The sequence below is a fragment of the Hippoglossus stenolepis genome, chromosome 21 (assembly GCF_022539355.2).
Source record: "Hippoglossus stenolepis isolate QCI-W04-F060 chromosome 21, HSTE1.2, whole genome shotgun sequence".
Taxonomy (NCBI): Eukaryota; Metazoa; Chordata; class Actinopteri; order Pleuronectiformes; family Pleuronectidae; genus Hippoglossus; species Hippoglossus stenolepis.
In genome coordinates this window covers 15,471,183-15,483,593 of record NC_061503.1, presented here as the reverse complement: position 1 = coordinate 15,483,593, position 12,411 = coordinate 15,471,183, and the positions used below count along the sequence as shown (strand labels likewise).

The 12,411-nt window shown below is 42.4% G+C and overlaps 2 protein-coding genes and 1 pseudogene across 4 annotated transcripts; 1 reads left to right on the top strand and 2 right to left on the bottom strand.

Annotated features, from left to right (window-relative positions):
• The window catches only part of LOC118100609, a 29,330-nt pseudogene extending 28,189 nt beyond the window's left edge, over window positions 1–1,141 (bottom strand).
• A 540-nt stretch (window positions 1,142–1,681) lies between these two features.
• On the top strand, window positions 1,682–8,796 carry zgc:123217 (uncharacterized protein LOC641414 homolog). Of its 3 annotated transcripts, none has more exons than XM_035145898.1 (6): window positions 1,682–1,822; window positions 4,642–4,656; window positions 4,728–4,887; window positions 6,118–6,386; window positions 7,363–7,529; window positions 8,192–8,796. In XM_035145898.1, exons 1-6 carry the CDS (start codon window positions 1,768–1,770, stop codon window positions 8,495–8,497), a joined length of 972 nt encoding a protein of 323 aa, XP_035001789.1. In that variant the 5' UTR covers window positions 1,682–1,767; the 3' UTR covers window positions 8,498–8,796. The 3 variants fall into 3 exon arrangements, with proteins under 3 accessions (XP_035001789.1, XP_035001788.1, XP_035001790.1); XM_035145897.1 differs by having other exon boundaries at window positions 1,731–1,843; XM_035145899.1 differs by having other exon boundaries at window positions 1,738–1,843; window positions 7,363–7,505.
• Window positions 8,797–8,956: 160 nt separating this feature from the next.
• Window positions 8,957–12,120, bottom strand: LOC118100604 (fructose-bisphosphate aldolase A). Its single transcript, XM_035145895.2, has 7 exons — window positions 11,967–12,120; window positions 10,708–10,826; window positions 10,343–10,609; window positions 10,088–10,248; window positions 9,663–9,921; window positions 9,327–9,526; window positions 8,957–9,177 (listed from the first exon to the last, which is right to left on the bottom strand). Exons 2-7 carry the CDS (start codon window positions 10,817–10,819, stop codon window positions 9,085–9,087), a joined length of 1,092 nt encoding a protein of 363 aa, XP_035001786.1. The 5' UTR covers window positions 10,820–10,826; window positions 11,967–12,120; the 3' UTR covers window positions 8,957–9,084.
• Window positions 12,121–12,411: the final 291 nt, after the last annotated feature.

Sequence of the window (12,411 nt, the reverse complement as noted above, 5' to 3'; positions counted from 1 at the left end):
AGAACAATTTGCCAGAATCTCCTGGCACAGCAACAGCACAGCTTTACTGTAACGGCATGGCCACTTATGGTGATGTGATATTGATGGAAGGAGGTGGAAAGGTGAGTGTCCTTGCTTAATAAACATGGTTTTCTACGAACAGGGACTCTCCACCGGCGGTGCTGCCTCCAGAGGTAACGTATTTACCCTGGCAGGCCAGGCTGTTAGCCTGTAAGAATAAAAGGACAGTATTATTGAATGCACAATACAGGACTGAAGGTTGATTGTAATAATCGATACAGTTCTCTGAATAAAATCTACTGCAGCCCTGTATAGTGACATACTTTAATACAGTTAAGTGCACTGACTCATACCAGAGCTCTCTTTATCAGCTCTTCCAGGCCTTTCCATTCTCCTTCTTGCCACCCCAAGCTTTGAGGGCAGAGGCCTGCAGGGCGCGGCCATATGAGAAGGTCAGGGCCCAGGGCCTGTGCAGAGGACACTGGTTCATGGCGTTCAGGTTGATGGAGGCTTCCTCCTCACTCTGGCCACCAGACAGGAAGGTAATGCCTACACAGGAAGATGACAAAAGTTGAGCAAGACACTTTTCTAGAAATTTGAGTGAACGATGAAGGACTGAATGTTTTTAAAGTCTGAGCTCGCCATGAGATTTCAGCTTGTGTTTGTTGTGTCTTACCATCTGGCAGATGCTGGCATAGCGGACCAGGACATTAGGGTTCTCGAAGATGGCCACTTTGGAGGGAGAGTAGGGGTGATCTTCAGCACACAGTGCCATTTGGCAAAGTCAGCACCATCCTTCTTGTACTGGGCGCAGCGTTCATACAATCCATCAAGTCCTGTGAAAGAGGAAGACACAGAGCAGATCAGAGAGATGCTGCGAGATACTGATAGATTTTCTTTTGTGAATAAATCTTTTCTTTCGCTCACCCTGGGTGGTTGTCTCGCCGTTGGTTCCAGCCAGGGGACAACGCCTTTGTTGACCTTGATGCCAACCACCATTTTCCTCTCTTTCATGTGCTGGGTGAAGAGTTGACCCTCGTCGGTCTTCTGGTACATGGTCTCATGGAAGAGAATGAAGCCACCAATGCAGGGCGGCGCGGTCGTCAGTGGTGAAGAGGAGCTGGCGGTACAGCCTCCACATTCTTTCTTTTCTTTCCTAAATGTAAATCAGTTAATTTACAATTAATTAATGTCATTATGTGTGTGACTGTCTTCTGTCAGTCTACAGTGCTTCTTGCCACCTACTAAATGTGCTTAATGATGTGGGCAGCCATGTCATAGGCTTAATTTTCATTTAAAATCAAATAAAATGTATCTGTCGTTGTCGTTGAGGTGCATAAAAAAACACAAACTACAGCAAGAATAGACAATCTGTGAAAGAAACAAAACAGCTGTGCATCATCTCAATCACATCCAAAATGAACACATGACCCATTTAAAGTCATACGATCACAAACTCGAAAGCTGTTCTGATGGGTACAGAAATAGAGTTCACCACGAAGCAGAGGTATTGAGAAAATCAGGTTTGAGCAGTGTCACACACCCACTGTGACGAGGAAACAGTTTTCTCAAGAATCAAAACGTCACAACAGTTATTGTCCTGCTGCAAGTGTGTGTGTGTGTGTGTGTGTGTGTGTGTGTGTGTGTGTGTGTGTGTGTGTGTGTGTGTGTGTGTGTGTGTGTGTGTGTGTGTGTGTGTGTGTGTGTGTGTGTGTGCGTGTGTGACACAGAGCGAGTCCGCTGGAGACGGACAGTGACAGATCAGATATGGCAGCTGGGACGATTCTGATTCTTTTGATATGTATAGTCCTGTTGAATCAAGGTGAGCATTTACACAAAGTAGGTGAGTAAGTAACTGAGTGAGTAAGGAAGTAAGTTATTTAGTTGATTAGGTATTTAGTTAGTTAGTTAGTTAGTTAGTTAGTTAGTTAATTAGTTAGTTAGCTTTGATTCAACTTCATGTTCATTTGTGAGGACGTAGTTAATGGTGGTTAAAACTGACTTGTATTATGTTGAAATAACTTTTACACTCAATGAAACATTAATACAATGATGTGAATACAAAACACAGGGTTTCTCTTGGGACTGTTGTGTTGTGGGCTTGTAAACCACTGAGGATGTTGTCATTAACTGTTTCCAGGCCATCAAGCATGTCAACCTTGTAATGACCTGTATCACATTGAACATGTAATATTACACCATTAATATCCAATAGCAAACTGTACTGTGACTAAAACATTCAGGGATTCAGTACATCTCCATCTCTGACCTTGAATTTCTAAAGCTCAGGAAATAATTTCATAGTCATTTACTACAAATGGAATTTATTAAGATTTTATGACTCGTTGGTTATATTTAGCTGCCAGTGTAATGTGATGTGGATTATTATTATTATCATTAAAACCAACCTTAGCAGAAGTTTGCTCCTCTGAATGGTTAATTGCAGGCTCCACTAGGCAATGCATTGCACTCATATTGTTATTCCGTGGCGTATATTTTTATTCTTAGTTCTTCTGCCTAAAATTTCGTCCCATGTTTTTGTCGCACATACACAAGACCTATATCAAATCATGGAATTACGTTGAATGGTGTGCTATGAATTTCGTCCAATGGTTCGCTCAAAATCGCGATAAAATGGCCGAAAAGCATTACAATGGGATAAAGCTTGCTCTATCAAAAGAGCGAGAGGGGTTTCTGTGTCTCTCCCTCTCTCTCTGTCTCTCTCTCTCTGTCTGTGTCTCTCTCTCTCTCTCTCTCTCTCTCTCTCTCTCTCTCTCTCTCTCTCTCTCTCTCCCTCTCTCTGTCTCTCTCTGTCTGTGTCTCTCTCTCTCTCTCTCTCTCTCTCTCTCTCTCTCTCTCTCTCTCTCTCTTCTCTCTCTCTCTCTCTCTCTCTCTCTCTCTCTCTGTCTCTCTTTCTCTCTCTCTGTCTGTCTCTCTCTCTCTCTCTCTCTCTCTCTCTCTCTCTCTCTCTGTCTGTGTGTCTCTGTCTGTCTGTCTGTCTCTCTCTCTCTCTCTGTGTGTCTCTGTCTGTATGATAGTGATAGCGCCACCTAATGATCAGCATGAAAATTAAGTTGTCACAGTCTGTCTCTCTCTCTTTGTCTCTGTCTCTCCATGTCTCTCTCTGTGGGTCTCTGGGTATGTCTCTGTATCCATTTTTTAAAAAGTGTTCCATTTGGTCTAATGTTAATTTTGAGAGACATTTCTGAAAGGAGAAAATCACTGAAACTTTTCTAACTCGCTCCCACGGTCCGATTTCTAAACTCTAACAAATAAAACTGATATCTGTAGATTCATCTTACAGATATGACTTACAGTTTTTGAATAACAGCGTGCAGTGGGTAGATCAGTTGGACAGTGAGTCAGAGGTGGTGAGTTCAAGTCCAGGTGAGGGCAGAACTTTAACATTGCTTTTTCTTTGTCTTTCAGAGGTGGACTTTTGAACTCTTTAAATAAACAACTTTCTATGATTTTGAACAACAATGTGATTGGCTCTTCATCAGAGCCCCACCTGAACAGATCTATTAGTGTGTATGCAGTGATAGTGATAGCGCCACCTACTGATTAGTGTTAAAATGAAGTGAGCAATCGGTCCCAAATTACTCACACTTCATAGAGCCCGACCTGAACAGATCTATTAGTGTGTATGCAGTGATAGTGATAGCGCCACCTACTGATTAGTGTTAAAATGAAGTTAGCAGCAATAGACCCCAAATTATGTCACATGATCAGACTCAATGCCTGAACAGATCTATTAGTGTGTATGCAGTGATAGTCAAGTCTGTCTCTCTCTCTTAAACCAGCCAGTCTGTGTCACTCTCTCTTAAACCAGCCTGTCTGTCTCTCTCTCTCCGTCTCTCTCTCTTAAACTGGTACATTTTCTCTCTCTCTCTTCCCAACCTTGATCATGTAATATGCAGCTTTAAAAAGAGTCTTTCTGGAGCCGGCAGCAAGCACTAGGCACCCATTCGAAATGTCTCGGCAGGAGGAATTTTCTAGTTGTTGTTTGTTATTCTGATCAGATTTGCAGGAAATCTAATTGTACACTGACGCATAATCATACTTACTTCATACTTCATATTAAAGCACATACTGTTATATTAAATATCAGCGTGGGACTATCATGGCAGAGAATTCATATAAACATTTGAAGAATGAATATGAACAGAATACTCACATTGCTGTTTGCACATCTCATCCCACACCTTAGAAAGAAAAGGAGGAAATAGCTGTGACTCTAGCGCCACACTGTGGCTGTAGTTACACAAAACAAAAACTGTTGCACCCCCATACATGAAGACACAGGTCTGACTATTATACACTCAAATACACACTCACACGTTGAGCATATATAGATTGAAGGGAGGGATGTGGTTAGCACTCACAGTGAGAAAGCTCTTGGTGTTTCTGTGGGTTTCTTTGTCCTCCCCATGTCAGTGGGGGTTTCCACAGTCCCAACACATGCAGATTCACTGCAACCCAAAAAACGAATGTTGACCTGCTGCCATAAAAACATGTAGTAAACTCCTTTTGAACTTTGTTTAAACTAGGAAAGATAAATCGTTTTTACTGATGATTATTTGCTGTTGAAACTTTCTTTTATCTCATCAAACATAACATCTCCATCTCTCTTTTCCACAGGGTCAAAGGCTCAGGGTAAGTACTGTTTCTTTCTTTCTGTGCAAATACTTAGAAGCATCTATGAATCGGTTTCTGTTCTCTGTCAGACTGTGGAGATGCACCTTTGAACACAAGGATAGTGGGCGGCAAGAATGCCACAGCCGGCTCGTGGCCCTGGCAGGTCAGCGTGCATCTTTCGTCGCACATCTGCGGAGGGACCCTCATCAGTGACCAGTGGGTGCTCACAGCTGCCCACTGCATCATAACGTAAGACAAACTCACACTGAACAAAACACAACAGAAAAACAGTCAAATTTCTCTTTCTTATGACCAAAGCTTCCTTTCTATGGCAGCAATGCGCATAAATAAAAAAATAGTATGTACATATCTGTAACGAAATTCTCATGGTCTTACAATCTTTGATTTTCTGGTCAGTACACTATTTATATTCTATGCTGCAAATAAGCAACATATATATTTTTATTTAAAAATGTGTCTACTTTTGTACAAATGAGGAAGTGAAATACCCTGATACACCAGCAGCCTAATTCTGATACAACCTTTTACTGCAACCTGTCGATGACTTCATCAGCTTGTGTAATTAATTCATCGCAAACCGGATGCAAAAACAGGATCTATCACTTTCCATTACACTGCAATTCTGCAATGCAAACTGAAAATATATTTTAAACCTGTTAACATGTCGCTCCTGTGCCGTTTATATAATTATAAACCTTTCATAGCACGATTAAAATGCTTTTCACAGGTTGAAAATGAAAAATGTAAGCCCCTCACACAGCTTTAGAGTACAAATACAACAATAAAAAATGTACAGATCAGATAAGAGTTAAAACAAGATAAAATAAAATATTATTAAATTATTAAAATAGTCGATAAACAAAAAGGTGGACTGGATGCCAATTCCAGAGAAAGTATCTGTGTCTGTAATGAATGTTTCCACCTTAACATTGCAGTAAATACTGAAAAAAATGATTCAAACCGCCAGGGTTTGTGATGTCACAAACCAAATAAACCAATCATGTCAACCTCTGGGTGGGGCTCAGTGGCTAGAAAGGGCTCAGACGAGAGTGTGACTCAAGCCGAACCTGACAGAGCCCGAGAGAAAACCAACCGAGCCAAAACAGAGCCTGAATCTGTTTTTTGTTCCCAAACCGGAACCATGCCCAATGTTGTCAGCGATGACAGGAACACGAAGTGTAAAATAACAAGTAGATAGCACAAACGTGTCAGGTCCAAACCAGGTATCCACACTCTAGCTCCTCCACAGGTAGGTGCAGGGCCATAATATCATATTCATAGATCCCAGACATGAAATGAGGACTGAGGCGAGTTATTTAAAATACGTTGGTGGAATCAAATCAATTGTTGGAAACATACAGATCTTCTTGAAATGATTTAGGAGAATGAGTACATGGGCAGATGGGTTGATATGAGACTTTTCCATCCACAATTTAATTCATGTTTTTCTAAATGTAGAAACCAAACTGATAGATGGATTCTCTACTTCGGAAGAGAGACTCAACGTGGACCTAATGTTAATGAGGTGAGCCGCAGAGTTACCCAAGTCATCATCCATCCCAACTACAACAACACGATGTTCAACAATGACGCTGCCCTGATGAAGCTCAGCAGCCCTGTCACTTTCAGCAACTACATCAGACCCATCTGCCTGGCAAGTAATACCAGCGAGTTCTTCAACTCCACCCTCTGCTGGGCCACTGGATGGGGCAAACTTAAGAGAAATGGTGAGGATCCTTTCAGGTTGTATAGTTGGATGCAGAGAGAGCATCCAGACCATATTTCTGTCGGGATATTCTGTCACTTTTATTTTAATCCAAGACCAAGTTTAAAGGTTCAGTGTGTAAGATTTAGGTGAAAGGGATCTATTGGTGGAAAGTTTATATAAAATAATCCTAGTGATGTTTTCACTTGTGTGATTCATCTACATAGTATGAATTGTTGTTTTCTTTACCCGAGAATGGGCCCTTTATATTTTAATACTTTATATTTACATCGGGAGTGGGTCCCCTCTTTACAGTAGCCCAGGCTGGACAAACAAAACACCTTTTGAGTTTTTATGACAACTGAAAGTTGCCACAGTTTCTCTTTCATGTTTGGAAGGGGAGGGTGAGGTGAGGGGTATTCAACTGCAACATGCAACTTCACCACTAGATGTCACTAAATTATACACACTGAACCATTAAGCAAATATTTATTTAAGTAGCTGCCATTTTTTAAATCTTTTTTTATCCCTCTTTCTATTTAAGTCTTGCTTCATTGTTAGTTCTCCATCCGTCTTCATCCATTCCTTAATGGTGCAGGAACGACTGTACATGTATAATTACAAGGCTGAGGCCCCATTCGAATCTGGTATTATCATCCATCTTGAAAGATCCAATCACAAGTGGTCAGCTAGTTTGTCTGTATACCGACATTAATCTGCATCCTGAAAGTGTCTCCTGTGACCACTAGTGACCACTGTGTCAGCTGAGTTGACGTCATATGTGGCCACATGCGTCCACGACCACCTTTCGGATGCCGTCTAAGTGATCGAATCTCAGAAGGCAATTAAGTACATATTTGGTTGTGTTTGCTCATGTACTTAGCGTCGACCACTTGTCATCGGATCACAGAGGAGAGATTGTCTGATTATTGATAAATAATACATTTGCAAGACTGAAACTTGAGGATGATGGAGTGATTATATTCTCTCTCCTGCAGAGACTTTGCCACCTACTATGAAACTTCAGGAGGTGATGGTCCCTGTCATTGGAAATAAGAAGTGCAGCTGCTCTTACCAAGAAGAAATAAACATCACTAACCAAATGATTTGTGCTGGGGAAGAGAACAAAGGAGCGTGTCAGGTAACAACAGAGGATAAATATGAGGTATACCGACTATTTGCTCAGGTTCATCAGTTAAGCTGATTATATCACAGGCCACAGGACACAGAGACATGAGTTAACAAATAAACCTCACACAATATTATACAACAACCTCAATTCTGTGGAAGATTTTATTTCTACTGACAGTAAAAGCTTCTCTGAGAAGTACTACCAATTATTCACTTATACTGAAAATAATTACTTATCCATCAATCAATTATCATTTGAAGGTCACAGGGGGAAGCAGGATCTAATCCCAGCTGACATTGATTGAGAAGCAGGCTACAGCCTGGACAGGTCGCCAGTGTATCACAAAACATGCAAACTCCACAAAGAAATACCCAGGGATTTGAACTGGCAACCTTTTTGATAATTACTCAACAGCACAATACTAATGATAATAATAACTGATGATTACCACCTTGCCTAGATTGTTCTTTGGAGTTTCTTAAATCACTCAGAGCCATATATTCACACATAAAGTTAAAATAGTTGTATCTGTCACCATGATGAAGCTGTAGAGCATCACAAGCCTTAAACATGTAAACATATTAACATTGAAACATATAGTGTATTATATTATTGTCAGTGAGGCTAAGCTAAGCTACTCCAGTCTTACATGTTCCTTGGAAGTGTCCACTAACTGCTATGGTGTGTCTTTTAAGGGGGACTCTGGTGGACCTTTGCAGTGCAAACAAGGCTCAAAGTGGGTCCAGGCTGGCATTGCCAGTTTCGGACTACCTTGTGCCCTTTTGGGTTTCCCTGAGGTCTATGGCAGAGTGTCTGAGTTCCAGGACTGGATCAGACAACAAGTGGCAGGAGCCAGGGTTGGATTTGTGACATACACCTCCAATGGCACCGACCAAGACAGCAGCTTTGTGTGTCCCTCAGATGGAACTACACCCTCCTCATCATCAACCTTGACAGCGGTACTTGTGTTTGTTATAAGCCAAGCGACAGTGACATTGTAAGTCGCTTTGGATAAAAGCCTCAGCTAAATGAAATGTAAAAGTAACTTCTTTGGTGCTTCTCTTTTGAATTCATTTGATAAAGTTCTACATTCTACTTACATACAACCTCATGGTGGTTGCAGTAGAGTTTGTTTGATCAAATTGTCGCCTAGGACAAACTGTTTGGGGGATAAATCAATGGGAAATCCAACATTGAGTCACTTAGTGGTTGTGGGCCTCTTGGACTTCTACAAGTCATAGAGGCCAATAAATGCCTGTAATGCATAGTCTGTTAATAAAGTTACATTCATTAGATCTAATCCTTGTTGGAATAGTTGATGGTTTAGAAGATTGAAAGAGAGATCTCAGGTCTGAGAAGCTTTCTAAATAATAAGTGTTGCAGTTGATTCTACATAACTCTGCAGGTTATGTAAGCTGCAACATATCTAAAGGTGAAGAAAGTGGGTCAGAGGCAGCACGTCGGGGGAAATGCTTTATTCCTTAGCACTGTTGTAAATTACACACTGCACTTGATGGAATCAGACAAAGGAAAGAAAAGCACAAGTTGTGTAAAAACAGTGAAGGAATCTTTCTCCTGAAAAAAGATGTTAATAAGCATGGTTTTCTACGAACAGGGACTCTCCACCGGCGGTGCTGCCTCCAGAGGAAACGTATTTACCCTGGCAGGCCAGGCTGTTAGCCTGTAAGAATAAAAAGGACAGTATTATTGAATGCACAATACAGGACTGAAGGTTGATTTTAAAAATCGATACAGTTCTCTGAATAAAAATCTACTGCAGCCCTATATAGTGACATACTTTAATACATTTTTAAGTGCATTGACTCATACCAGAGCTCTCTTGATCAACTCTTCCTGGCAGGCCTTTCCATTCTCCTTCTTGCCACCCCAAGCTTTGAGGGCAGAGGCCTGCAGGGCGCGACCATATGAGAAGGTCAGGATCCAGGGCCTGTGCAGAGGACACTGGTTCATGGCGTTCAGGTTGATGGAGGCTTCCTCCTCACTCTGTCCACCAGACAGGAAGGTAATGCCTGCACAGGAAGATGACAAGAGTTGAGCAAGACACTTCTCTATAAATTTGAGTGAATGTCACAAAGACTATTTGATGAAGGACTGAATGTTTTTTTAAAGTTTGTAGACAGACAATATTTTGTGCATCCAGCTCACCAGGAACTGCAGGGGGCACAGTGCGGCGCAGGGCAGTCACGGTTGCCATGGCAATCTCCTGGTTGCTGTACTTGTGGGAGCAGGAGTGTCCGGGGGTAACCATGTTGGGCTTGAGCAGGGTGCCCTCCAGGTACACGTGGTGGTCGGACAAGGCCTTGTAGACGGCGGCAAGGACCTTCTCAGTGACGTACTGGGAGTGCTTCAGGTCGTGGTCACCATCAGGGAGAATCTCAGGCTCGATGATGGGGACGATGCCGTGCTGAGGAAGAAGAAGTCCAAATGATTATGTTGAGCAGAAAGCTGTGTGTTTTAAGAGATTTTATGAGATTTTCTTGTCATTTTAAAAGCTACATAGGCTCTCAATAGGGCATTTTCTAGAGTCTGTGCTCGCCATGAGATTTCAGCTTGTGTTTGTTGTGTCTTACCATCTGGCAGATGCTGGCATAGCGGGCCAGGACATTAGCGTTCTCGAAGATGGCCAGTTTGGTGGGAGTGTGGTGGGTGATCTTCAGCACACAGCGCCATTTGGCAAAGTCAGCACCATCCTTCTTGTACTGGGCGCAGCGTTCATACAATCCATCAAGTCCTGTGAAAGAGGGAGAGGACAGAGTGGATCAGAGAGATGCTACGAGATACTGATCGATTTTTCTTTTTGTGTATAAATCTTTTCTTTCGCTCACCCTGGGTGGTTGTCTCGCCGTTGGTTCCAGCCAGGGGGACAACGCCTTTGTCGACCTTGATGCCAACCACCATTTTTCTGTCTTTCAGGTGCTGGGTGAAGAGTTTGCCCTCGTCGGTCTTCTGGTACATGGTCTCGTGGAAGAGAATGACGCCACCAATGCAGGGGGCGATGCGGTCGTCAGCGGTGAAGAGGAGCTGGCGGTACAGCCTCCTGTTCTCCTCAGTGTTCTCAGTATTGATGCTCTCGAAGCGCTTGGCTACGCTGCCTGGAGGTTGTAGAGACAGATGATGGCTTAGTCAGATGTGAACTGCACTGGCATGTTTGATTGTGCATTTACAATATATAAAGTAAATGGATTTTTACCAGTGGATTCGTCTGCGGCGAGGATTCCCTTGCCAGTAGCGACGATCCTGTTAGCAATATCGCTGAGCTCCTTCTTCTGCTCAGGAGTGAGGAAAGGAAATGCGTGAGGCATCTTGACTCTGGCGAGGAAAGGATGAGATAATAAGGAATCATTTGGGAAAACAGATTTTTAAAATTACACAAAAGGGCAGAAGTTAACGGAAGTGGTGTAAATTAAGAGCCTGATCATAAAGTTTGACTTGTTCCTGCATCAAACCAGCAGGAGCTCTGACCATGTGGTTGCAGTTTTCACGGCTGTAACCACGGCCGTTACATTTGGCCCTTTGTGTGCTGCGGTTACACACTGTTCCCCAGACTCAAAATGAAGAAGCCAAAAAGGGATCCAGTGTCAGAGAGCCCCCCCGCCCTCCTTAGCCCCATCCTCCACGTATCTCACTACCCTTTTTGAAGTTATGACAAGCATGTGGTTGACCTATTCCATTTTCTTGTCTCTTATCCTTGACCTTTCTGTTCCCCTCCACCGCCCCTTCCCTCCTCATTCCTCCTCCCCCCTCTCAAACTCCACTATTAATAGGCCAGACTAAATATACACTGCAGAGGAATTATAACTGTGGGTCGGCAACAAGGAATTATGTAAAAGAGAATTGTGCAGCCTAACAGCCGTCATGGTTCAGGAACATGTGCTGCTCTACAGTAAGATTAGCGATTTGGCAACCAAATTTAGACATTTCTAGTAAACTAGTGAGTCACTACTGACCGGGATACATTGGAAACTATGCATCACATAAAGGAGCGAATAGCACCGCAGTCATCGCAGATAGTGAACTGTGTATAAGAATCAGCTACAACATCAAATTGAGTTTTAAATCACATTACTGATGGTTTTCATGTAAATATACATCTATCAACCACAAAATGAACACGACTCACTGGTTTTAAAGTCGATGTACGTGAAAATACAATTGACTGAGGTAGAGTGCAAGTGAAGCAAGGTATTAGTTGTATTATTGAAAGCACAGAGATATTTCAGTCAGTCAAAGATAAGTAAGATGACATTTGTCTGTGGATTAAATGTGACGTTCATATACTCTGGCTGCCTCAGTAACCACAACTTTACTTCAGCAGACGGTGACATGTCACAGCTCTAGCGTATGTGAAAGGTTTTCGCACCTCATGTCTTTACAGAACAAAAGTTTCAACAGGTTTTACAGAAAAATAATCACAGATAAGAAATGCATCCGTGTGTTCTGCTCTTTTACCTTTGAGTTTAGGAGGAGAGCTGAGAGAAGTCAGAGGGAGGGAGAAGTTCTTGGCTTCGTCTGCGACAACTACACAGCCAGCTGGCACGGGTATTTATCCTACCACTGTGACCCCTCACATTTCAGCTGCCCGGCTGACGAGTGAAGGCTACCACAGGTTATATTTCACGTTTGGAAGGGGAGGGTGAGGTGAGGGGTATTCAGCTGCAACATGCAACTTCACCACTAGATGTCACTAAATTCTACACACTGAACCTTTAAGCAAATATTTATTTGAAATAGCTGCCATTTTTTTAATCTTTTTTTTTTCCTCTTTCTAATTAAGTCTTGCTTCATTGTTAGTTCTCCATCTGTCTTCGTCCATTCCTTAATGCTGCAGGAAAGACTGCATATGTATAATCACAATGCTGAGGCCCCATGGGAGGAAGACACAATACCTGGAGAA